Consider the following 26,774-nt stretch of genomic DNA (forward strand, 5'->3'; position numbering starts at 1 on the left):
TACAAATCAGAGAGTATCTTTGTTTGTTTGTGACAGGGTCTTGCTAGGTAGCCCTGGCTGTCCTAGAACTTGGTATGAAGACCAGGCTGGCCTTGGAACTCTGAGATCCACCTGCCTCTGCCTCCCAAATACTGGGATTAAAGGTGTTCACCACCTCGCCTGGCCTTTGCATTTGATTATTTACATGGCTCATCTCTTCAGCCCCCACAATACTTTTTATTCCTCCTTTCATATGAATAGGACAGTGAAGTTCAGGAATCTTCCATAAGGCATGTGCCTACAAAATGCTAGACCTAAGATTCTAGCCAGAGGGGGCTGGGGATGTACTAGTGATGTACTGGTTCTACCAGCCTAAGGACCTAGTCTGAGCCCTAGAATACACGTAAGACACCAGGCCTGGGAGTTTCCTTTATAATCCCAGCACTGGGAAGGATCCCCTGAGGTTTGCTGGCCAGCCAGCTCAGCCTACTTGAGTCCCAGGACAGTGAAAGACCTTTCCTCAAAAAACAAGCTGGATAATGCCTGAGGAACAACACCTAAGGCTGATGTCCGATTTACACACACATACACACAGAGGGGGTTGCAGAGGCAGAGACGGACAGACAGAGCTCACGTGCTTCGATTGCTGTGATGTAGTATACAGCACCTGTTTATCCTGACACTGTGAGATTCATTCACATAGTGTCATCTCTTTCGGTCACAATTCTTACTTGTGAAAGGCAGTCTGCATTGCTTCAGGGATCCTGAAGAACAGGCTCGGTGAAAAGTCAAGTCTCATGTGAGGCTCATGCTCTCGAAGCCGTGAATCTGATGGCCACTGCCACCTGCACTGATTTGCTTTCTGTGTGTACCTGGCAGTCACTTCCTGCACAAACAACTTGGAGAGGGCAGGGTTTATTTCAGCTCTTAATTATAGGGCAAACAGGCTGGGAACTCAAGCAGAGACCAGAGAAGAATTCCACTTAATGGCTTGCTCCTTCTGGCTCTCTCAGTCTGCTTTCTTTTATACCCCAGGACTACCTGGCAAGGGTCAGTAGCTCCCTGTGTGGGCTCGATCCTTCTACATCAATCTTCAATTAAGAAAATGCCCCCATCCTGGTGTGGTGGTGCAAGCTTGTAATCCTAGCACTTGGGAGGCAGAGGCAGGCTGATCTCTGTGAGTTCCAGGCCAGCCTGGTCTACAAAGGGAGTCCAGGACAGCCAAGGCTATACAGAGAAACCCTGTCTCAAAAAAAAAAAAAAAAAAAAAAAAGAAAAGAAAAAGAAAAAAAGGAAAAGAAAATGCCCCCCAGGCTACAGCCCTCTAATGAGTGCATCTTCTTAACTGAGTCATCTTCTCAGATGACTCCAAGTTTTGTCAATATGGGAAAAACTAACCAGCACAAATGTATACTGTTATGTTTGGATAGTTTCAGTTTGTCGCCAACATTTACTGTGTTAGGATTTAGGGCTATAGCTTAGTATGTTTGGGAGGTGATGTGAAGTCTTTTAAAGGATGGAGGTCTGTAGGGCTGGGATGTGCCTTACTTGGTAGACTACATGCCTAGAATGCTCAAAGCCCTGGGTTCAGATTCTCAGCCCTGCATAAACCCAGCATGATGGCACATGCTGTAATCCCAACACTTTGGAATGATAGGCAGGTGGATTTGAAGTTCAGGGTCATCCTCAGATACAGAGCACATTTGAGGCCAATCTTGGGATACATAAGACGCTGTTTCAAAAACAGACAGACAAAGCTGGCTGTGGTGGCACATGCTTACGTACCAGAGAGGCAGAGGCAGGAAGATCTCTGTAAATTCCAGGTTTACATAGTGAGATTCTGTCTCTAAATTAATAATCAACAGGTGTTGGTACAGGGCAAGAAAGGGCAATGGGGTGACTATGATAAAAAACATACACCTGTGTTAATATGCCATATGAAGCCCATCATTATGAATAATCACTAAGTGTTAACATAAAACAGAACAAGTGGAGTCTAGAGCCTGGGCAGTGGTGCACGCCTGTAATCCCAGCGCCTGATGCAGGGGCTGAGGCGGGACTGCTCTGAGTAGTTCTCCCCAAAGGGTTATCACAAAGGCCTGAGCCTGGCCCCACCCAGTTTCTCTCTGGCTTCCTGCTTCCAGATGCACTCTCTCCTTAGTCAGGCCCCTGCTATGATGTGATGTAACTGAGAGAACGCACACCAGAGGTGGTGGCAGTGCTGTACCCTTGGCCCTCCATGTGGTGAGCTACGTAGCCTTCTCTATTAACAAAGGTAGCCTTCCCTGGGCATTTAGTCTTAGCAACACCAGGTGGATTAACACACCGTGACTGGATGGAAGTGCAGACAGAATCAAGCTTGCCTGTACCAGAGGACAAGAGCCAGCTCTACACATCAGAGGACAAACGCTCCTAGTGGGAGAGCTTCAGCACCACAGATGTCCTCTTCACCCGTGTCCCCAGGTAGGAACCCTCCCCACAGCTGTGGGTCTCTGTGAGAATGTCTACAAGCCTACTCAGGTGTGTTTGACTGCGTCTGGCCTGCTGTCTCTTCAGGGTGCTGGGGAATGCTTGTATTCATGCCAATCACCTGAGGAGACTGGGCCCTCTCACTGGAAGCCAGTCTTTGAAATTGTGATTGGAGGCAAAGACCACCCCGTTATTCCTAGGCCTTACTCTAGACTTTGGATGAGCAGAGACATGGTCAGGGCCCTTAGGGGTATTCCTCTGAGGTAGGGTGACAGTGGGCTCTGCCACTCCCCAGCAGGCTAGGAACCCAGCTTGGTGGCAAACTGGAGAGAGCAACAGGTGAGGCTGGCCCATCCTAAGGACTCCTTTCCCTCTCCTTATGTCTGAGCCTTGAGTAGAAAGGACTCGTTGGTCCAATGTGGTGTCAGCACCAGGGTGCTGGTGACAACAGACACACCAAGGAGTCTGTATCTTATGGCTACACTGAGGTCCCCTCCATTATAGATTTCTGAGAATTCAGATAGGATCGTAGATGCTATGACCTCAAGAGAGAGTGAAAGAACAAAACACCATCAAAAGAGAAAGATGATATTTCTAAGAACAGATAAACCATTAGCTCTGACATGGGGGTACTACAATGTCCTCCTCCTAGGCATGTGCTCCCCTTAACCATGCCTCTTATTTTGACTTTTCCCCCCATTAATTTGAGACAGGATCTCACTCTACAGTCCTGGCTGGCCTGCAACTCACTATCAGATATCAGATTGGTCTCGGAGTCACCCTATCCACTTGCCTTTTCCTCCCAGGTGCTGGGATCAAAGGCCTGGCATATTTCCAGAGGCACGGCCTGTTACCAGATGCTAGGGTACCCTTACTGGGCTTCTTCCACCTTTTAGGACATCCCTGAGCTCTTCCTGATGACTAGTTGCTGATTTGCTTGTCCCTGGAAGTATTTTCTCTACCCTCAACAATATATGTCTGTTTTTCTTCTGGGTTCAGCGAATTACCTGAGGCCTGCAGATAAGAGGCTCTTGTCTCAGATCATTGGGTCAGTCCTGACAGAAGCAGTGCAAGAAGGGTTGAGAAGCAGGCAGGGCTTCCTGTGTGTCCATCAATGTGCTGTGGAACCTCATAATTTACTGCGCTGGCTAGTTTTAATTGTCAGCTTGACAGGACCTCAGAAGCACCCGGGAAGAGGGTCTCAGCGATGGGATGCCCAGATTAGATTGGCCCATGGCATGCCTGGGGGCTGGAAGCAGGAGCGTGCGTGTGTGTGTGTGTGTGTGTGTGTGTGTGTGTGTGTGTTGCTGGTCTTAAAGGGGCCCACACTATTCCCCAGGCTTGGGTCCTGAGTTATTGAGTAGAGAAAGCTAAGCATGAAGCATGCATGCTCCTGACTGCGGATGTGATGTGGCTGGCTGTGTCTAAGTTTCCATGCCTAGACTTTCCTGAACTGATGGACTGTAATCGGGCATAGTGGGCTGAAATCAGTCCTCTCCCTTCCAGCAGCTGTCTGCAAGGGCAGTTAATCTCAGCCGCAGCAATGGAGAGGGAAACTTATCAACAGGCAGGCAGCGGAAAAACTAATTTTAACAGGCCAGCACAGGCATCAACTCCACCTCAGCAAACTGAAAACTTGCAGCCCCTCTCTCTGGCTCCAGAGGGCTTGCTAAAATGATGCCATTTTTACATAAATGAAGCTGCCCCTTTAATGTTTGAGGATTGATATCACAATCAGATATCCCATCATCCACCAAAAACATCAGAGGGGCCTGGGCCCGGGAGCCTCAGCTGGTGAGTGCTTGCCCAGCTTGTGAGGCCCTGGGTCCTAGCCCAGCCCTGGGGTTGAACCACACCTGTAATCTCAGCACAGGGGAGGTGGATGCAGGAAGCTCAGAAGTTCAAAGTCACCCTTGGCTACAAAGTGAGTTTGAGGCCAGCCTGGACTACATGAAACTGCTTCAAACAATAAAGAAGTGGGGGGGGGGGGGCAGCGTGCTGGAGAGATAACTCCGTGGTTAAGAGTACCTGCTGCTCTTCCAGAGGACATGGGTTCAATTCCCAGCACTCACATAGCTGCTCACAGCAGACCCAAGAGATCCACCCACTTCTGACCTCCTTGGGCACCAAGCATGCATATGGTGCACATACATGCAAGCAAAACACCTACACACATAAACATAAATAGAAAAGTTTTGAAAAGAGAAAAAAAATAACATAAGAATAAAAAAAATTTAAAGATCCACTTAGGTGGCTAGCCCCAAATGTGATGGCTATTTACTTGTTAGACATCAACAGACGACTAAATAATCATTAAGGTAATTTTATTAATGCAGACATTTGCAAACATAAAGTGAATGGTGCTAAAATTAATAGTTTTTGGTAATCTCACCTTCTCATATACAATACTGAAAATTATTTCATTCATGTTTGCTCCAAATTCCTTTTTTTAAAACAAACAAACAAACAAACAAACAAACAAACAAGAGTCACAGAAAAATAGGCTTCTGAAATGTTTGAATCATAGCTCTTATCACAAAGCCATAGTCCATGCTGTTGACAATTTCATGTATAGTAATACAGGACCATCACTGCGGAAGCCAGATAACTCAATCTAACTTAAAAAAATAATTTATTGTGCCAACTAATGCTCAATCATGGAAGCAGAAAGGCTCCGACTTCCTTTTGAGGATGGAGGTTTCTTTGTTGTTTTAACCATCACATACTTTACAAAACAACTCGTTGGACCCCAGTCATTGTCAGGAGCCATTTCCCTGAAACCCATCTCAACAGTGCTTTCTGGAAATGATTGGTTCCTTTCTGCCCTCCTCGACTTCATTTCAGGTACCTAGTTCTGTGCCCAAAGCAAGCAGCCAAGCCTGAGCCCTGGTTCTGAAAGGAGGCAGGAGCACTCCCATCAACTTGTCTCCTGTCATTTTCTGAAGATGCCAAGGGACAAACCTGAGATACCTCATCTTAGACAAACTATCAAAGGGTCCCCAAGACAGAAAGTTGGGCCCCTAAAACAGAAGTTAGGGCTCTGAATGTTGTTGAAAGTCCGAAACCTAGCATTTCAACTTGTGATCAAAGAAGAAACTGGAAGTGAACTCTTACCTTTGCATTGTTTTCAGGGATTTTCACCCCCTCTAAAAGTTACAAAAATATATTCAAAGTCTTTAGCATTGAAACCTAATTTTAGGGGGGTTGGAGACATGGCTCAGAGGTTAAGAGCAGTGGCTGTTCTTCCAAAGGTCCTGAGTTCAATTCCCAGCAACCACACGGTGGCTTATAACCATCTATAAAGAGATCTGGTGCCCTCTTCTGGCGTGCAGGCATACATGCAGACAGAATATTGTATACATAATAAATAAATCTTAAAAAAAAAAAAGAACCCTAATTTAGAACTTTTAAATCAACTCGCTTAACTGACTGACTTCTGTAGGAATGGATCTTGCCGTTAGCCTACCTATTTGCTTACTGCTTTCCTTTGTCTAGTTTCTGCAGTGCAAGTGCAGGAATCCCAGCAGACTAATTCCCGAACTTCAGTTTTCCTCCACCCAGCAGACGTTCCAAAATACTTTTGAATTTGGAGCTTTAATAAACTCAGGAATATAAGATAGCAAGAATTACCTGTTGTCTGGAGATTTTTGTTTGTTTTTTAAGGCAGGGTTTCTCTGTGTAACAAAACCCTGACTGTCCTGGACTTGCTTCATAGACCAGGATGACCTCAAATTCAGAGACCTGCCTGCCTCTGCCTCCCAAAAGTGCTGGGATTAAAGGCATGTGCCACCACACCTGGAACCTTAGTCTGGAGATTTTTAACTTATTATTTACGTGTGTGTGCATGCAGATGTCTACAGAGGCCTGAAGAAGTCACTGGATCCCTGAAGCTGGAGTTCCAGGCAGTTGTGAGCCACCTGGTATGGGTCCCGGGAATTGAACTCTGTTCCTCTGGAGGAGCAGCAAGGAACCAGCACTCTTAACCACTGGGCCAGCCTTCTTCCTTCCTTCTTTGCCTCCCCCTATCCTTCCTTCCCTCATATATATATATATATATTTGGAGCCTTTAGTTGACTAAATCTCATTACAACATCCTCAGTTTAGTGTTTTAAAAATATAGCTTTTTGTTTTTTTGCTTAAACACCTATGTTTAGAAATGTCAAACAACTATCTTTCTGTTCTTGGCATTTGAAAGAGCACTAAGATTTCTGGAATGCCCTGTGTGGGTCATGGGTCTTAGCCCTAGGACCCATCACCTGAAGTCTGGCATGGATTAGCCTGTTTCCTTCAGCAATAGTATTTCTTACTCACGACATCCTTACAGCAATACTGACTGAATTTTCTCACGAGTGTGTGTGTGTGTGTGTGATTAGCAACTACAAAGGCACAGATCTCTCAAGTCGCTGGAACACAACAATCAATCTCAGGTTCTGCCTGGTGTCAGAGCAACTCAAAACTGACCAGAGCAGTAAATGATCATGAATGTCAAAATAGTTATATTTTAATAAATTTCCACAGATTCAACCAGTTTAGAAAGCCTGCCTTGACTCTGGGCGTTTTCTCTTCTTCTTCCTGGCTAATGTCAGTTGGGCTTCTATCTGTGATTTCTTTTGCTTCTAAGAGGGCCTCATACATTTTCTCGACTCTGATGATTTCTTTCTGTGCATCAAAATGGACTTTCTGCCTGGTCAGAATAGGAACAATCAAGTTGAAATCACTAATTCGCTTGTTTAGCTTTTGGATGTTTTCTTGAAACTTCTCACACACTTGGTTCCACTGTTTCTGTTCCCCTGTTGTCAGAGGGTTCCCAAACGTCTTCCTATACCCTAAAAGTGCTTCTCGAAGTTGCTCGATAGTGTCCTTAATCTCCTTCTGCATCAGAATCCACTCCGGTTGGTACCCATTATCTATCAATATTCTGTTCAGGTTATGAGTCATGGGATCAATATACGAACAGCCAGCAAACTTCTTCAGAGGTTTTCCTTTCCCACTGAGATTGTCAAAGTCTCCTTTTGCCATTGATTCCTGGATGAGGTCCTCCACTAGGCGCTCTATGGCTTGAGTTATCTTCTGTTCTTTGCTCTGTCTTACATCTTTGACAGTTAAGCTATGAGCAAAGTGCTCCCGCTGAAGCTTTTGCCTTTGGTATTCCATCACCTGCTCTGTTGCACGGTCTGCCCGAAACTGTCGGTACTGTTTCTCTCGCTGACTGGGAGTGCCGAAGCCAACGCCTTCGAAGCTTAAATAGTGTCGGTGCTGAGGTGTATTATATCTGAATTGTTCCTCTTCTTCTGCGTCTTCAGCTTTAGTCTGTCTAGCATCTGTTTGTTTTAGCACATGGCAGAGCAGGTTCCTATAAGCCTCCTCAATCTTTATGAATGTTGCCGAATCAGCGTGGTTAGAGCTGCTGTCTGGGTGGTACTGCTTGGCAAGCTTACGGAAAGCCTCCCTGACATCATCAGCAGAGCAGCCTTCCTTTAGATTCAGCAGGCTGTAGTATTCTCTGATCTTCTTCTTGGATGTGTGGGTTGACATCATCCTACATCCAGGATCTGAAAGCATTCTTACCCCGTGAGGAATCAATGACGAACTTATTAGATGCAGTCTTAAGATCCCAGCCATCTTCACGCCTGCTGTGCTTATCATCATTGAATCTGGAATTTTCCCTAACTGTGATCTACAAAACAGCAAAGAGCAGTTGAATAAACTTGTGTTATCAGCCATTTTCTTTTTTTCAATACCAGAGTAAGTCAGGATGTGGGTTACATGTTCTTAGGAAGCATTGGTTCTCTAGGGTGAGAGTGGGCTGAGGTGTGTTTGTTTCCCAGCCCTCACATGGCAGCTAACAGATGTCCCTAACTCCAGTTCCAGGGTGTCAGACACCTTCTTCTGGCTTACGTAGGCACTGGATGCATAGAAATACATGCAGGCAAAACAACATGCATATAAAAGCAATGGAAAAAAACCAAACCAAACCAAACCAAATCCATCCATCAGTTCTTTGTAACAATGTTGCTATGCAAAAATACATAAATATTTATGACTATTTACTGATGAAGCTAGGAGATGGACACTGATGGTTAGTAATTACATATTGTGACAAAATCTGAATTCCACGACTTACCACATACAGAGTTTTAGACCTAGAAAGTTCTTAGAACCCATCTAATCCAAATTTCTCATTTTATAAGAAAACAAGTCCAAAATGTTAAGCAACTTAACATGAGGTACAACAAGTAGGTAGGGTAGGGTTGGGGCCCAGTAAGGAGTTAACTGTTTTGTGTTTGACACAGGGTCTCTACATAGCCCTGGCGGTCCTGGAACTCATAATACAGACCTGGCTGGCTTCAAATTCACAAGAGGTCGGCCTGCCTCTGCCTCCAGAATGCTGGGATTAAAGGCAAGGGCCACTTGAATTAATTGTATCCTCAGCAAATTGCAAATTTCCCTGAGCACTTTGTGTGTGCGTGCGCACGCGCGCACGTGTGCAGATGGTCGCCATCATTTCACGGCATCTTCTCCCGAAAGAATACTTGCTGCACATAAAACAGGGAACGTTAGAGTGAGATACTAGATTGAATAGTGTGTAACTGCCTTTAAGCTCCGCACCTCACTATTTGCTAAGTGCTGGGGGAGGGAGGAGGATGAAAGGTGAGCAAGCAAGCTCCTGTATTAAAAACGCATGGTCTTGTGGAGACTTTGAACCCTGACAAAAGACGATGAGGTACTAGAGAACTGCTGGACGTGAATTAAGGGTCGGGTTTTAGAAGTCATAGGAACCCTGTAATATAGGGGTCAATGGATTTTAGAGTTGTCTGGAATGCTGGTGGTGTGCTCACCGGGTGAGGGGTGCCTCAGGACAGAGTCAGTCCCGCTGCACCCCCTACTCACCTCCACAGACCCGACGGGGGCTCGGTGGCTCGGGGCCCCTCCGCCCGGCCTTGCCGCCGGACACTGGCCCCTCTGCCGCGCTACACTGCGGAGCCTTGCATCGCACTTCACTGCGACAGGCGGCCTCCCTCACTGGGGACACCCGTCTCTTTCTTACAGACCCATACCCCCGTGAACAGAGGACAGAATACTCCGGACACCGTTGTTGTGCCGGGGGCGACAGGCTCCGCCTCCACCGGCTTTCGAGGGCAGGGTTCGACCGATTTGAATCATGGGAAATGTAGTTCTCTGGCAGGATCGGCGTGGGGGCTTTGGTGTCCTCGAGAGGAGTTCCGGCATTTGATGGGCTTGTGACTCCACTATGTATGTGATTTGGAGAGCGCTGGCCCTCAGTAAGTTGTTTTAGATGTCGGGAGATCAGGCTGCTTGCCCCCGTGGGGCACCTGTACCGTCAGTAAGGTTCTTTAGGCCTAGAAAGATGGTCTTAAGTTCTGCCGGTCTTTTGTTTGGGTGTTATTTTACATTTATTTATTTTTGACACATCCTCTCCCTTAGCCCAGGCTGGCCTCGCACTCTATATAGAAAAGGAGGACTTTGAGTTACAAATCCTCCTGCCTCCGTCTTCCACGTGCTGGGATTACAGCCCCTTTGTCACTTGTTTATGGAATGCTGGGGATATAAGACCAAAGGCTTGTGCATTCAGGGCAAGCACTTTTAGAGCTCTGCCAGCCAGATTATTATTGTTTTTTAAAAGATTTATTTATATTGGGCCGGAGAGATGGCTCAGAGGTTAGGAGCACTGACTGTTCTTCCAGAGGTCCTGAGTTCAATTCCCAGTAACCATGTGGTGGCTCACAACCATCTATATAGTGCGATCTGGTACACTCTTCTGGCATTCAGGCACACATGCAGGCAGAATAATGTATAAATAATAAATACATAAATCTTAAAAAAAAAAAAGATTTATTACTTACACAACATACTGCCTGCAGGCCAGAAGGGGGCATTTAGATCACATCATGGATGATTGTGAGCTACCATTTGGTAGCTGGGAATTGAACTGAGGACTTCTCGAAGAGCAGCCAGTGCTTTTAACCTCTGAGCCATCCCTCCAGACCCTGCCAGCTGGATTATACTTCACCCCATCAGCAAGCACTCACCGAGAACTGCACATGGCCAGACACTGGAAGGGGAAGGAAAAAAAATCAGAGAGGTCGCCTGGCTCTACAGTCACCGATGAGACTTGAACATGTTCCATTCCATCCTGAAGAGCAACTTATTTTTTGAGACAGGGTTTCTCTGTGTAGCCATACTCTCTGATTCCAGGCTGCCCTGCACTCAGTTTGTACATCAGGCTGGCCTCGAACTTGAAATTGTTTCTGAAGAGCAATTTCTTGAATCATTTTTGTTGTTGTCATTGTTATTTGTTGTTTTGTTCTTGGAGACAGGGTTTCTCCAACAGCCCTGGCTGTTCTGGAGCTGGCTCGATAAGACCAGATTGGCCTGGTGTCAGTCCTGCCTCTCCCTTAGTGCTGGATTAAAGGTGTGCAGAATCCCCGCCTGGCCCCTTGACTTTTTTTTAATCTTTATTTATGCACACTTTATGGGGATGGCTGATTTGCCAGAAGGCTTGTTTTTGCACCAGGTGCATGCAGTACTCATGTGGATTAGAAGATGGTACTCTGGAGTTGCAGATGTGAGGTGTCATGTGGGTACTGGGAAATGAACCCCAGTGCTCTGCAAGAACAACAAATATAATTAACCACTGAGCCAACTTTCCAGCCTTTATTTATTTATACTTTATGTGTATGGGTGTTTTGACTGCATATATATCTTTGTACCAGGTAGGGCTAGAGACAGTCATGAGCCTTCGGGCTCCCCAGAAGGCAGGCAATGCTCATATGGACTTATTTATTTCTCAAGTTCCCTCTTGATTGTTTTGAAGATAAAGGCAAAGATGTATGAATTTCCTGATTGGGTGTTAATTCCTATTGTTTCCACCTTCTGGATCTCTTATATGAGATGCTTCTCTGTAAAGTCAGACACTGGTAAACAGTAAATGTGGGGAACGGAGAATGGCTCAGCAGTTCAGAGCACTGGCTGCTCTTCTATTCCCAGCCCCCATATGGCAGCTCACAACTGTCTGTAACTCTAGTTCCAGGGCACCTGATGTCCTCTTTCTGTTCCAGAGGGCACCACGCACACATGTGGCACACAGACATACATGCATGCAAAACACCTATACACATAAAATAATAAAGCAGTAAATGTGGGGCTATAAACCGTCTCAGGGGTTAGAAGCATTTGTTGCTCCTGCAGAGGACCTGGGTTCAATTCCCAGCACTCACATGGTGGTGCACAGCCATCTGACCCAAGGGTTCTGGAGCCTTTTTTGACCTCTGTGGCACCAGGCACATATATGGTGCATATAAACATGCAGACAAAGCACTTGTGGATATAAAATAGAATAAATCTTGAAAGGTAAACAGTACATGTGTATTTAGCATCTGTGTTTGCCAAGCACTGAAGCTGTAAGTATTCTGTTAAGAAGTCCATGTAAAAAGAGCTCTTAACTCAAAAGGAATAAGAAATAGTTTAGCCAGGTGTGGTGGTGAACACCTTTAATCTCAGCACTTGGGAGGCAGAGGCAGGATTTCTCTGAGTTCAAGGCTAGCCTGGTCTACAAGTGTGTTCCAGGACAGCCAGGGCTACACAGAGAACCCGTTTGGGGAGGAGAAAAAATTTATATAGTTTTTATATGAGCTCTATAAATGACCATTAGTGGGAGGCACATACTCAGGTCACACAAAACGACGTGTTCCACTGTGGAAGTAAGAGTGTGAGATTTTATAGAAGCCAGGCGTGGTGGTGCATGCCTCATGATCCCAGCACTTAGGGTGGCAGAGGCAGGCAGATCTGTCTACAGGCCAGCCTGGTCTACCAATCAAGTCCAGGACAGCCAAGGCTACACAGAGAAACCAAAACAATAAAAATCGTAGAATAGTCTTCAATCAGGGTACTTACCAAATACCTGGGTGGGGACCACAGGTTGAAGGATTACAGCAAAGTGGAGGAAAAGGGTTATAGGTTTCAGATGCCAGCTGGGGTTGGGGGAAGCTAGTCTGCTAAGACTACAATTTAAAGGCTTTGCTTGATCTCACAGACACTGGTCAGAAATGAATGGCTTTAAAAGAAACTACTAACTAAAAGCCACCCAAGATAACTTGGTTTTGTTTTTGAGACAGGGTTTCTCTGTGCAGCCCCGACCTGCCTGCCTCTGACTCCAGAGTGGAGTGAGTGCTGGGATCACAGGCTTGTGTCACTACCACTTGGCATTGTTCTGGCTCTATAGCATTCTAACTCTCCAAAATCAGGAGGTTCTAATCAGTCATTCAGCTTTAAAGGTATGCCTCTGAGGTGGGGGCTTTAGTTTCTAAATCCTTACAATAGCAACATGAGACAAATGCTACTTTGTTGTATTTTACACAGGAGGAAGTAATCATTGCCTCAGATTTTGTGAGAATTACTGCACGAAGCCTTGTACATGAACTGATATATTTTTAGATCGCTCTATCTCCTTTTGGAGGCAGAATCAGGTCCTCAATTTTTAAAGTTATAAACAATATAATCATTGTTTTCTTTCTGTGCTAAGAAAAACTTTCAAATGCAGGATGGAAAGTAGTTAACAGTGACTTGAATTTATTTTTGAGGCAGGGTTAGCTGGCCTAACTCAAATTCACACAGATCTGTCAGTAAGTGTGGGTGCTCTAGTTACCAAACTCCACATCTCCCTTGTAAACCAGACTAATTGGAGTGTGCAGCACTGAGCGCCACATTGTCATCATTGTTTTTAATCGTACGGGCTGGAGAATGCCCATTAGTGTATTTCATGTCTGGGTGTCATCCCAATTCCTCTTTAGAACTACTTGATAAAGGAGTTGATTTTTTGTTTGTTTGTTTTCTGAGACAGGGTTTCTCTGTGTAGCTTTGGCTGTCCTGGAACTTGCTCTGCAGACCAGGATATCCTGGAACAACGATCCGCCTGCCTCTGCCTCCCCAGTGCTGGAATTACAGGCATGTACCACCTTGCTTGGTTGGTCCCTGCTATTCTAAGGTCTGTTTTGGTTGCAGGCAAGCAGACATGGAGACACATGGATTCTTTTCTGAGACATGGGATCAACTACATGGACACTGGCCCTTCAGAGCATGAAGTAGAGCTAGAATGGTAATCTATTCACATATTAACCTTGCAGTACAGAGGGTCAAACTGAACCTTTAAATTTCTCAGGTTAGAGGTTCACACTGACTTCCTGTACTGGTTTCTAAGTATGTGCTTTCACTAACCCAAAGCATTTCCTTGTCTCCCATCTGTCCCTTAACACTGCACAAGACAGGAGCATTAACTGTGATGAGAAGTCTCCAGACCTAGTCACTGTTTTAATGACACTTAGAACCATCTGAGGGAAAAGAAAAGGGGCGATGATGGTGACTGGCACATGCCTGGGGTGCCCTGGCTGCATCAGAGGCAGTGATCAGGGACTGTTAGCACAGCAGGTCTCTTGTTTTCTTGTAGCTGAGACATTTCCCTCCACCTCCCACCCTCCCACCCCCTTTTTTGAGACAGGGTTTCTCTGTGTAGGCCTGGCTGTCCTTGAACCAGGTTGGATCACACAGATCTGCTTGCCTCTGCCTCTTGAGTGCTAGGATTACAGGCCTGCACCACCGTGCCCTGGCTTCCTCATCCTCTTTTTCTAAGGTTACAGTTGAAGGATTTTCTGCTGTTGAGGACCTTTTACTGTCAGTGTGAATTTAAAGTGTAGGGAGGATTCCATCACAGACTCCAGGTACCTTAGGTGAGGAATACAGCTGTGCAGGCTGGGCTCTTGTTATGTTCAGCACTTCAAGATGGCTGGCTGCCTTTGGGATGGGTGTGGCCACAGGTGTTCACATACCTCTGAGAATGTGAAGCCTTGTAGGCAGTAAGCATGCAAAGTCCTCTGGGTTCATATGGATGTGCCTTGTAGCATCCCACTCCTGGGTGTCTTAACATTTGTAAATAAGCTTTGCTCTAGTCAATGTGTCTATTACAGATGGCAATGGGTAAGCACTGACGTCTTTCCCGGCCAGATGAAAAGGCACCAAGCAAACAGCCACAGTCCTCTCAGCACTGGGTCCACTCCCTAGTCAGGCGTCACTGTCTCTGGCCCAGTGGACCTTGCCGTCTTCTCCAAGCTGCACAGCCCCACTGGCCACCAGCTGGAGGGCTGTGGGAAAGATCTTGTGCTCTGCAACTTTGACTCTCTCTGACAAAGTTGCAACAGTGTCCCCCCTCTTCACGGGGACAGCTTCTTGGAGGATGATTTGTCCAGCATCTACATCTTCCTGGAAAAGGAAGCAAATGTTTGGAACCTTGCTTTCTAGCCAGTGTAGTCTGCACCCAGACACTAGAGACAAAAGTTTGGTACGAAAAGCCACTTACAGTCACAAAGTGTACGGTACACCCGGTAACTGTGACCCCAGCTTTCAGGACTTGCTCATGAGCATCTGAACCCTTAAAAGAAGGGAGCAAGGATGGGTGGACGTTGAGCATTTTCCCTAGAAAGCAACAAAGCAGCAGTCAGAAATTTTAGCTCCTGTCTATTCTGTTAAAGGAACAAGCAATTAACTACATTTACCTTAAAAAATAAACTCTGGAGGGAAGTGCCCCGAATATGTGCAGAAAAATGACATCTGGTCGCAGTTTGAGCTCCCACCACGCCTGCTGAACTGAGCTCAATCCCCAGGATCCACATAGTCCTACAAAGTGCCCTCTAACTACCACAGGCATGCGGAGGCAGTCCACCAGCCCACGCACACAAAGTAACTAAACAAGGTGCAAGGGAAAAGGTAAAGAGATTGGAGAGTTTGATGCATGTTCAGCAACAGGCCTTCCATGCTGTCTTTGTGTTATATAGGAGAGCATGACTCTTTATTTTTCTTTTTGTGGTACCAGAACCTTGTACATGCCACACGATCATGCTCTACCACAGAACTAAACCTCTAGCTATTGGTCTGTTTTTTTTTTTTCTTTTATTATTTTATTTTATGGAAGTTTTATTTTCATGTATGTCTATATACCATAAATGTGCCTGGTACCTGAAGTGGCCAGAAGGTGGGTGCCCTGGAAATGGAGTTACAGATGGCTGTGAGCTGTGAGTGGTGGTTCTGGGAATTGAACTCAGGCCCTCTGCAAGAGTAAAAATGCTCTCAACCACTGAGAACTTCCCCAGCTGCTGGCCCTTGGTCTTTAGAGACAGGGTCTTGTTCTATATTTCAATCTGGCCTTAAACTGAGTACATCAAGGGTGACCCCTGCCCCGGTCTCCCCATCTTGGGAGATACAGGATCATCCCCCATCTTTTCTCCCTTCTGATGCTTAGCGTTTGTGTGCCCCATATGAGCGCACTGGCCTTCAACTTTAGTCCTCCCACCTCGCCCTCAGGACTGGGGCTACACGTGTGGATGAAGAATCACTTTTCCTTGTCTCCAAACATGGAAAAGAGTCTTCCTGATATTTCTCTGACAGTGAAGTGTCTTGGCAGCGATCAGTGACAGCCAGTCCAACAGCTGAGTGAACTGCTCAGTAAATCAGTGTGTGGGCACATTCTGAGCCAAAGGAAAGGGAACTAATTACACTTCATGTTGACATCCCGAGGGTGAGGACTGTTTGCTTACCATCCCATTTTCTGACAAAAGGACCAGAGAGAATTCTCATGAATCCTGCAAGACAGACTATGTCTACAGAGTACTCTTCCAGGACGTGGTCAACTGCATTGTCAAAATCAGCACGATTTTTATATAATTTGTGATTGATTACCTACAATAGGAAAAGAGAAAGTAAATTAATAATCTAAACACAACCTCTGCAGAGACCACACGTCAGTGATGAAGACGTACCCGCTGGAGGGATGGTTGAGGAATAGGCAGGATGAAGCAGAAGAGCAAGCCCAGCACCTACCCAAAAGTGGGAGGTCCCGCAATTGCACAAGTGCTTCCGCAGCCTTGGAGAGCAGAGTGCAGGGGCTGGAGGTGTGGCTGAGTAGCACACCCAGCACCAATCAAACAAACCACCCAAGCACCAGGTACAGCCTGCAGGAGGCCACTTGTGCAGTGACTCACCCTGGTGGGAATTCCAGCTCTTTCTGCTTTGTCTAAGCCAGCGACAGCAGCCTTGTTGGAGATGACAACAGCAATATGTGAGCAGCTCCCTGGACCCTGAGTGCTGTCTATGAGCGCTTGGAGGTTCGATCCTGCAACAGCGGGAAAGAACAAGTGAGCTCCTGTTTCTGGAAGCTCAGTCCTCCTCACAGCACCCTTGCCCCTTAGAATGGCCTCTCTGCTTTAATCCCAAAATTGTGCCTAAAATATACTTAAATTTTAAGAGCAGCTGAAAGGCAGCCATGGCACCGAGACTATCGTCTACAGAAATGCTTAGGTGCCTTCAACAACAAACTGTTTATTCACACTGTTCAGAGCAATGCTACTTGTGAGGAAAAACAGAACTGGGTGTTGTGGCTCCCTCTAGAAAGGCCAGGCCACACTGGCTATGTGGTAATTCTAAAAGCAAACAGCAGAGTTACACTGTGGTGACTGATAGAATCAAATCTCTCCTACCCAGAGTTCTTACTTTTAATAAACGACAGCTTTAGAATATTTATCTTATCCTCAAAGTAAGCCTTACAGGAACTAAAATACCAGGTTAACAACATTTACCACTCTCACTTTTAAGAACATGGTGAAGGTGAATATATGTAATTATTACTTCAACTTTTAAGCGTTTTTCACCCATCAAGATACAAAACAGGTGGACTCCTCATCCTTCTGTGTTACATTTTGTTTTTAAGCTTTTCAAAATTTTATGTGAGTGGTTGGCTTGCATGCATGTATGTATCTGTGCCTAGAGTTCAGAAGAAAAGGGTGTCAGATATTCTGGACCTAGAGTCAGGGGTGGTTGTGAGTCACCCTGTGGGTGCCAGGAACAGAACCCAGGTCGCCTGCAAGAGTAGCCAGTGCCTTCACCTCTGAGCCACCTTCCAGCCTGTTTCTGGAGGCAGGGTCTCAGTGTATCCTGGCTGGCCTGGAGCTCACTATGTGGATGAGGCTGGCTTTAAGCTCAGGAGTTGGCCTAAGATGGGCACCGCTTTGCAGCCCTTGCTGTCTCCTTAAATTCTCTTCACCACCCCAGGCTCTTGCCCAAGGTCTTCCCTCCGTCTGTGAGAAGGGGAGTGGGGAGAGCCCTGCAGCTCCACCTGGGGAGAAGTTTTACCTGTTCCAGATATTAAGACAGCCACTCTTGCCTTCTTTTGCTGGGCAGGGAAGTTACTTTTCAGGAAGCCATTTGCCACCATTGACCCATTTATTTGCATGGTTTCAATCAGATTCTTGACTCTGACACGAGGAGAACCTTTATTTATATGCATAAATAAGAATAACTATGAATTAATAGGAATAATAGAAAAACAAAAGAAACTTTAGAACACTATTTTATTCTGAAAGAAAAATATACAGGAACTAAAAAACATTTACCGTTTCTCACTTTTCTTTACATTGACCTTTATTTTACGTGCATTGCTGCTTTGCCTGCATGTATGTCTATATGAGTGTGAGATGTTAGAGTTATAGAGAGTTGTGAGCTGCTATGTGGGTGTTGGGTTTTGAACCTGGGTCCTCTGGAAGAGCAGTCAGTGCCCTTAACCGTTGAGCTATCTTTCCAGCCCCCATTTCTCACTTTTAAGAACACATATGTAATTGCTACTTCCGCTAAGCGCTATAGAATACTTGAGCACAGCAAAGCACAGCTACATACAGTACTGCCTGTGTTCTCCCCAACCCCCCAACCTTCCCAGTGAGCCTATTCACATAGTGCCAGACATCCTGCCTTCCTGGGAGGCTTGTGGCCCAGCAAGGCCATTCAACACTGGCAGGGGAAGCTGTTTTGAGAAAGGGAGGGCCTTGTACTACAGCTTAAGTTGAGGGTGTTACTGTCCAAACCTGCCTGAAAACAAAACCTACATAGCAGGAAGTAGAAAAGCAAACAGAAGCAAGACCAGTGAGCGCTGACATTGTTAGCTATGTGAATGGATCTGTCTGCCACCCATTAAGTTTTGATAGGGTTCTGACCAATGTACAGACCAGGTCAGGGTGTTCACTCACTAATGTATGTTGAGCTAAACCTCGAGGCAGGACCATGACAGAGACGTCAAGGTTCCAAAGTGGAAACAGATGCTTCTGGCACCAGGTTAGATGAGCCAGATTGTCTATAAAGACAAATGCTATGGCGATAATTGGAAGAAAGGGTGCAGAGCTTGAGGGGCAGAGCGAGGTCATAGTCAAGATTATAAACCAAAGCCAAGGAGCTGTTACCTTCAGGACACGCAACGACACTACCTATCACCCAGGCCTCTTCCTGGTGCTGCCGAATGTCCTGCAGAATCTGCTCTGTCTGGTCCCTTGACACCACCAGGGCGGCTCCAATTCCACAGTTGAATGTCCTGGCCATTTCTTCTTCAGAGAGCTGTCCTTCCTGCTGTAGCCATGAGAAGACCTTGGGGACTCTCCAGGTGCAGGCATCTGAGAACAAGAAGAGTCACCCGATTAATCGACCGTCCCACACAGAGAACACAGGAGCCCCAGCCAACCCGCTTCTGTGTCAAGTAGAAGGTCAGTGGTCCTTTCAGTCACGTTCTGACAAGAGAAGGCAGGGTCTATGCTTTCTGAACTTACTGGATCTTCATAACCTCCTAGCGGTTTAGATGTGCTAGGAGCTGGTGACGTAGAGACTGGCATGCCACCTTTGAGAAGGTTTAGCTGAGTCTCAGTAATGACAAGATGTCCCCTGAACACCATGCAGAACTACTCAGAAGGCAGTTCTGGCACAGAGGTTTTCTGATAATATCTCATTCTTTTAACCTCCCCCCCTTTAATTTAGGCTCTGAGATGACTTGCAGCTCCTCCTTTGTCACAGGCAATTCATCAAAATATTTCTCGGATGCATCAGGTAACAGCTTAGTTATAGACACTGGCATAAAATTCCTCAATAATCAAGTAACATGGATAACTTTTGGAGCGTACAGCTTATAGAATTTGATTTACAAAAACTACACTGAATTATTTAGGATGACTGCTAAGAAAGAGAATTTAGTTTTTGTTCTGTTTAAGTCTTTTTTTTTTTTTTCCTGTTAACTTGACACAAGTTGATTGAGAAGGGGAACCACAACCGAGGAAATGCCTCTGTAAGATTTGATGGTAGGCAAGCCTGTGAGGCTTATTTTTAGTGACAGATGTGAGAGGGCCAGATCCCTGAGTGAGGTGCCACCCATGGTGGTCCTGGGTGGGATAAGGCCAGCTGAGCAAGCCACAGGGAACAAGCCAGTTTAGCAGCACCCTCCCATGGCCTCTGATTCAGTTACTACCTCCCAGATCTGCCTGGAGTTCCTGCTGTGACAGCCCTGTCACGAATATGACACGAGCATCGTAAGATGAAATGAACCCTTCCTTTCATGCTGTACTAGGTGTTTTCTAGATCCATGTTTTATTTAATGTCTATGAGTGTCCTGCCTGCATGTACGTACGTATGGACGTATGCATACCACATGTGTGCCTGATGCTTTTGGGAATCAGAAGAGGACAGCAGAGCCTCTGGAACTGGAGTTACAAATAGTTGTGAGCTGCCATGTGGTACTGAGAATGGAATCCAGGTCCTATGCAAGAACACGTTTAACCATGTCTCCAGACCAGAAGTGAGCTTTTATTAGATGACAGTTGATTATTGGTTCCTCCTACTTAGCCTATCTATATGATAACTGGTTTTTGTTTGTTTGAAACAGGGTCTCATCCTATAGTGCTAGCTGACCTGCAACTCACTATGTAGCTAAGGCTGGTGTTGAACTCATATGGAGCTTCTTCTGCCTCTACTTCCAGAGTACAGGGATTAAGAGTGTGGGGTACCACACCTGGCCTGATAATCAATTTTTAAAATGTAGTTTTAAAAATGCAACATGCCTATAGTCTTTTCCCCAGTCAGGTTTCTTTGATTTTGCCTGCATGTACCATACATGTACCTTGTGTCCTGGTGGTGAGAAGAGGGGTCAGAGCCCCGGAACTGGAGTTAGGGATGGTTGTGTGCAGCCATGTGGGTGCTAGGAAATGAACCTGGGTCCTCTGCAAGAGCAACACGTGCTTTTCACTGCTGAGTCATCTCTCCAGCCCTCAGTAGGTTTATTAATTCCATTATGAACTTGAGAGAGTTCATAAGATTCAGTCATAACAAATGCTTACCATGACCCCATGGTCAGAAGCCAACAGCAATGTGGAACTGAACAGCAGCACTTGGATAAAATGCTATACTCTTCCATAAGAAACGGTGCCACTGTGAAAAGTGCACTCCAACACTACAGTAAATAAGAAGCAAGTGGGGGCCAGGTTCTGATTTCAGCACAGAAGCTTTTCTGAAGAACTTACAGAAAAAGATGTAAGCTAAGACATGGGAAATGCCTCTAATCCACAGGGAAGCAGAGACAGAAGGCTCAAGGTGAGCCTAGACAACACAGTGAGACCAGCCTTGATGATACAGTGAGACTAGTCTGGACCACAGTGAGATTATGTCTAACTAAAAAATGAGCCAGGCGCCGAGGCGCCTGCCTGTGATCTCAGCACTCCAGATGCTGAGGGTAATCTCTGAGTTTAAGGCCAGCCTGGCCTTAAAAGAGAAAGAGAGGTAGAGAGAGAGAAAGAGAGAGAGAGAGAGAGAGAGAGAGAGAGAGAGAGAGCGCAAGTTAGTTCCAGGACAGCTAGGACTACACAGAGAAACCCTGTCTCAAAAAACAAAATCAACCACCACCAACAAAAATCTTCCATGTACAATCATGCACATACTCACTACCTATGGTACATGTTCTTTTCCTTCCACATTGTCTTCTAAATCAGAATTTTCCTTTGGTGGGCTTGCCTACATGTACTCTAAATTCCCAAGGGAGGCCTCTGGGATGTTCTCCATCCACCAGCTTACCCATATCTACTCCGAGCTCCTGGGGAAGGACTCTGGGGATGTTCTCCAGCAGCCCGCCTCCAGTAATGTGAGCCAAAGCTTTGACACGCCCAGAGCGTATGACAGGCAGCAGTGAATGGCTGTAGATCCTGGTTGGAGTCAGAAGTAAGTCCCCTGAGGATTGGAGACAGAACACAAAAACTTAGCCCACACATGTGAAACCCAAACATCAAAAACTAAAACAAAACAAAAAAACCCTTCCGAAATTAACAATATGACCTTGCATAGAACATCAGTCACCTAGGAAGAAAACCGATGGGCAGTGCAAGCCTTCCAGTGTTAGGTGATCACAGTTTGTCCCTGAAGTGGCTGCTTACTTTCCAAGCAGGACAGCAAGAGTCAGCTTACCTAAACTCTGATCACCACAACCAACAGGTGCTGGAGAGGAGTACTGGAGCGAGGTTCTCTCCACAATTTTCCTCACGAGGCTAAAGCCGTTGCTGTGAAGACCAGATGAAGCTACACCAACTACAGCATCCCCTTCAGTGATGCTTTCTAGCCGAGGCAGCTTCTGGTCTCTCTCCATCGCACCAACAGCAAAGCCAGCAAGGTCATACTCGCCAGGTGGGTACATGTCTGGCATCTCCGCGGTCTCCCCACCTGGAAAGACAAGGACAGAGACATCCCGTGATGCGTAGGAGTCTGCTCAACAGTGACAGGAGCCACACTGAACACAATAATCAATGTGACACTAGGCCTGTGCTCTACTTGCTGCCTGGTTTCTAGGGAGAGTGCTAACACCTAGGAACAGTGATGGGATAATGCCTCCGCCGGCCTTACACGGTCAAAGCATTCTACCCAAGGATGCTCAGCTGGATTTGAAAACATTCTACAGTGTATAATTTTACAAGTAGTTTCATGCTTGAGTTTTTACACTTTACACATATCATGTTTTTCCTGCATGTACCATGTACATGACTGGTACCCATGGAGGACAGAAGAGGATACTGGATTCCCTGGAACTGGAGTTACAGCGAGCTGTATGTGGGCTCTAGCAACCATGCCCAGGCTCTCTGGAAAAGGATCAAGTGCTCTTAAGTGCTGAGCCAGGTTTCCAGCCCTTAGTTTTACAATTACTCCACCATCCAGGTAACGTTACAGAGCTGCCTCACTTTAAATGCCCGCACCCACAGCATAGTCCTGCATTCACATCACATGACAATAGAGGGAGGCAGCAGATGCCAACCTAGGCAATGAATTGTAAACATAGTTAAAGGCAGCTTTTGGCATTGAGACCTGATTTATCTAAAGATAGAGCGTATATGTTTTCCATTGAAACAATGAATTTTGTTGTGTAGCCCAGGCTGGCTCAAACTCTTAGCAATCTTTTTGCTTCCATCTCCAAGTGCTAGAATTATAGGCATACACCAGCATACCAACCCTGAAATGTAATAGTATAGTTTTGTTTCTTGGTCTACCTAATAAAACAAAAGTCCAGGCTGGAGAGACGGCTCAGAGGTTAAGAGCAATGGCTGCTCTTCCAGAAGTCCTGAGTTCAATTCCTAGCAACCACATGGTGGCTCACAACCATCTAAAGAGATCTGGTGGCCTCTTCTGGCATGCAGGTGTACATGCAGACAGAACATTGTATACATAATAAATCTTTAGAAAAAACAAACATAAAAAAACAAAAAACCAAAAGTCCCTCATATATGGTTTTTTCCTTTTAGATAGGGTTGTGTGTGCATGTGTGTGCATGTGTGTGTGCGTGTGTGTGTGTGTGACCTTGGCTGTCCTGGAAATAGCTCTGTAGACCAGGCTGGCCTTGAACTCACAGAGATCCTGTGACCTCTTCCTCCCAAGTGGTGGGATTAAAAGTGCTCTGACCACCAGGCTACATTTTATTCTTTATTTCACTTCTGAGGGAAACTATAGTTTAACATAAGCAATTTCAGGCCCAGTGAGGAGGAGAAAGGCCTAAACCTGCTCAGTGAGGCTCTTGAGAAACATGGAGATGGACAGGGGAGAAAGACAAGCCTGCGTGGCAGCTCAGGATGATGAGATGGCAACCGGTAAGATGAATGCAGGTTGTTTTACCTACATTTCATGTCCCTGTTTGGTGATGTAAAGTCTGTTCCACCCGCCCTGACAACATCACATTTACATTCTACATGAGTGACAGGCAGCACAGAGGACGTTCCGGCCAACGGGTCATACCCAGGAGAGCACACCCGGCTTGTCTGCAGGCTTCAGCAATCCCAGCAACAACAGCTTCAGTTGTACTGATGTCAAGTTTTCCACAGGAAAAGTAATCTAGGAAGAACAGGGGCTCTGCTCCTTGTGCTAGGATGTCATTTACACACATCGCGACCAAGTCTTGACCAATGGTACCATGCTTATTGCAGAGCTGGGCGATCTGTAGAATATAAACAACCATGCAGAGAATAAGCTCCGCCTTTCATCTTGTCGGTTAGCAAACACCACTGACTTTGGCCTAGAACACCTCAGGACAAAAGCAACCTTCAGACAAGCTATGCAGTGCTCCTCTTTATTGTCTAAAATGTGCACCTGAGCTGTATAGTAAAGATAAATGGTTAGTGGCCACGGCTCTCTTCTGCTCATGTGTGTTAAGAAAATAGCTATTTGATAAACATAAAATTTGTTTGAAAGACAAATTTCCTTTCCTTTTTCACAAAGCATTTCATCCCAAGTGTCTGGTTACCTTCAGTTTAGTCCCAACACCATCTGTGCCAGAGGCCAGAAGAGGATCCTTGAAACCAGCTGCTTTCAAATCGAAAAGACCAGCAAAGCCTCCAAGGTCAACACTGCAGCCTGTTGAAAACAAACGACTTGTTGCATTTTAACTGACGAGACCACAAACCTGGCACTGGTTCTTCCTGACCATCACTGATGTAAGAGCTACCTTTTTTGAGAGTGGGAAGAGAGCATCAGGGGTACAGAGAACTGATCAAGACGGCAGGGGACCATGTGCTCGGCTAAGAATAACTTAGAGGAAATCTAGCAGTTAAGTTGAGACACTTTCCTCAGCTAAATATAAAGCCCAAATCAATTCAGAATTATTAGCAGAGTACAGGGTCTAATTTACCTGGTCTAGAGGTGGCTTTTGCTAAAGGCTGAATTTTCTTAACCAGCATATTTCCGGCTGCAATGTCTACCCCAGATTCCTTGTAAGTCAGGCCCCTAAGGAGACAAAAATGAAAACTGAGATATCACTTTAATGCCATGGAAAATTATTATTTGGGAGGGTCTCTCAATGCAGACATTGCTGTCCTTGAACTCAGAGATCTGCTTGTCTCTGTTGAGATTAGAGGTATGTACCACCATAACCATCTCAGGGAAAAAAACATAAGGGCTAGGGAAATGGCTCAGTGGTTAAAGCACTTGCCACAGGAATGCCGGATGGATATGGCTACCTGCCTGAAATTCCAGGCTGGGAAAGTGGAGATGGTGGGGTCCCAAGGCAAGCTGGCTACAGAGACTAGCCAAACTAGAGAGCTGAGTCTGATTGAGACACACTCTCAAAGGATAAGGTAGAAGAATAAAAATGATTCTCATATCAACCACAGGCCTCTACATGTGCAAACACACATACCACCACACATAGGAACACACACACACACACACACACGAAAAGGAAAAAAGGAGACATTTGGTTTTCAGTGCCTATGCACACCTCAGACTCTAGAGCAGGAGCTGGGAGTTGAAGGATGCCTACTGTCCTTACAGGTTGGTCTGACTGCCTCTATTGACAGTTTTAATCTGATCATGTTTCTTGCAGAGGTACTTCCGACAGCTGTTAAATACACGGTTTTTAAAATTAAGCACATTTTGACACAGGTGGGCTTCAAGCTTGCTCTGCAGCTGAGGGTGATCTTGGATTCTCAGTCTTCTTCCCCTCCTGGATCTTTCTACATTGTGAGAAAATATGCAGTGTCTTGGGTCTTTTCTTTAATTTTTATTTTCAAGACAGGGTTTCTCTGTGCATCCTTGGCTGTTCTGGACTCTATTTGTAGACCAGGCTGCCCTCGAACTCACAAGAGATCTTCCTGCCTCTGCATCCCTGAGTGCTGGGTTACAGGAGTGTGCCACTGTGCACAGTAGCCACTTTTAAGTGTATTGTTCAACTGTGGGGAACAACTTTGTGCAGCCACCATCACCCACCTTTTCTCACCTTGTAAAATGGAAATTTTTGTGTGCACTCGGGAACGCCCCATCCTGATTCTCACTTGCAGATGACTGTTCTGTTTTGTTCCTGTGCAACAAACTCTGAACACCCCAGCCTCAGGCTTCCCAGAGCTGATATTACAGGTGAGAACCTCACCTGGCCTCTTCTGTTTTTCAAGACAGGGTTTCTCTGTGTAACCTTGGCTGTCTTGGACTCACTCTGTAGACCAGGCTGGCCTTGAACTAACACAGATCCACCTGGCCTCTTCTACTTTCAAACAGAATACTTTACCACATCTACTCTTGGGTCATCTTCAGTGTGAGTAGAAAGGAAATGCCAGAACCAAATTAAAACACACACACACACACACCTGGAATTAGGATTGTTAAGAATTCTGTAAAAATGACACTAAAATCCCAAATGAGTTCTTACTGCCTCAGCATATTGCCCTATCGGTTTTCTCACAGCGGAGGGCAGTAAAAACCCAACTGAAGACTGGTTTACAAAAGCACGAAACTGTCCTGGAGGAGAAGTCAAGTTTGGGCATGGCACTGAGAATTCAGTAGTCTCCCCTAAAAGGCGAGCATCTGGCTGACTGTGAAGCAGTGACAGATGAAGGACTGTTAAAGCCAGGCTGCTGGGCGCCTGCAGGCGCGACCCCTCGTGTAGGACACAGCCCTGCCACTGGCACTACGACATCTCACTTTCTTCACCTTGAAAAACTCACACTACATTTAAGACCTAAGTCCCTGGCTGAGCACAGTGACACAAGCCACTGGATCCCTCCGAGTTCCAGGCCAGCCAGGGTGTCACAGTGAGACTCTGTCTGAAAAAAAAAAAAAAAAAAGCCAAACTTGAGTGTTTATGGTAGAGAATTTGAGTTCTTGTAATTTTAAAGCAAGAAACCAAAAGTCTGGCATAGTATTTCTTACCAAAGGGTTTAAAAAATTGTCTTTCCCTCATGGTAGTTTAAGCTAACAATTACTTTTTGAGAGGGATGCTCAGTGATTGAGAGTACTTGCTGCTCTTGCTGATGATCTGGGTTTGGGTTCTAGCACCTACATGGTAGCTCAAAACCAAGCCCAGTTCCACGGGACCCCATGTCCTCTTCTGACCTTTGAGGATACCAGGCACATGTGGCATACACAAACCACACAACACAGGCAAAACACAAACACCACACACACACACACACACACACACACACACACACACACACACACAC

At 45.9% G+C, this 26,774-nt stretch overlaps 2 protein-coding genes across 4 annotated transcripts in view; both read right to left on the reverse strand.

Moving 5' to 3' along the window:
* Positions 1 to 4,755: 4,755 nt before the first annotated feature.
* On the reverse strand, positions 4,756 to 9,982 carry Dnajc28 (DnaJ heat shock protein family (Hsp40) member C28). 2 transcript variants are annotated; one of them, XM_055614985.1, is made up of 2 exons: positions 9,340 to 9,982; positions 4,756 to 8,125 (listed from the first exon to the last, which is right to left on the reverse strand). In XM_055614985.1, exon 2 carries the CDS (start codon positions 8,095 to 8,097, stop codon positions 6,943 to 6,945), a length of 1,155 nt encoding a protein of 384 aa, XP_055470960.1. In that variant the 5' UTR covers positions 8,098 to 8,125; positions 9,340 to 9,982; the 3' UTR covers positions 4,756 to 6,942. The 2 variants fall into 2 exon arrangements, with proteins under 2 accessions (XP_055470960.1, XP_055470961.1); XM_055614986.1 differs by lacking the exon at positions 9,340 to 9,982 and adding an exon at positions 8,786 to 8,948.
* Positions 9,983 to 10,332: 350 nt separating this feature from the next.
* Positions 10,333 to 26,774, reverse strand: part of Gart (phosphoribosylglycinamide formyltransferase, phosphoribosylglycinamide synthetase, phosphoribosylaminoimidazole synthetase) — a 28,369-nt gene continuing 11,927 nt past the window's right edge. Inside the window, exons 12-23 of one of the 2 annotated variants that reach the window (XR_008720996.1) lie at positions 24,470 to 24,564; positions 24,086 to 24,195; positions 23,581 to 23,779; positions 21,772 to 22,023; positions 21,385 to 21,537; positions 18,741 to 18,947; positions 17,644 to 17,781; positions 16,497 to 16,627; positions 16,053 to 16,194; positions 14,819 to 14,934; positions 14,188 to 14,721; positions 10,333 to 10,522 (exon numbers count right to left, since the gene is read on the reverse strand). Coding sequence is in view for 1 of the 2 variants with exons in the window: in XM_055614984.1 (XP_055470959.1) it covers positions 14,524 to 14,721; positions 14,819 to 14,934; positions 16,053 to 16,194; positions 16,497 to 16,627; positions 17,644 to 17,781; positions 18,741 to 18,947; positions 21,385 to 21,537; positions 21,772 to 22,023; positions 23,581 to 23,779; positions 24,086 to 24,195; positions 24,470 to 24,564 (1,741 nt within the window). In the remaining variant the exon portion in view is untranslated. Of the gene's footprint in view, positions 10,523 to 13,013; positions 14,722 to 14,818; positions 14,935 to 16,052; positions 16,195 to 16,496; positions 16,628 to 17,643; positions 17,782 to 18,740; positions 18,948 to 21,384; positions 21,538 to 21,771; positions 22,024 to 23,580; positions 23,780 to 24,085; positions 24,196 to 24,469; positions 24,565 to 26,774 lie in introns of those variants that run through there. The other variant, XM_055614984.1, reaches the window with a different exon arrangement.

Source organism: Psammomys obesus, unplaced genomic scaffold (genome assembly GCF_907164565.1).
Source record: "Psammomys obesus unplaced genomic scaffold, mPsaObe1.curated_primary_1811, whole genome shotgun sequence".
Lineage (NCBI taxonomy): Eukaryota > Metazoa > Chordata > Mammalia > Rodentia > Muridae > Psammomys > Psammomys obesus.

What these genes read in the sequence shown, in the direction of transcription:
- Dnajc28 (XM_055614985.1), bottom strand. Translation starts at nt 8,097, where the DNA reads ATGATGATAAGCACAGCAGGCGTGAAGATGGCTGGGATCTTAAGACTG.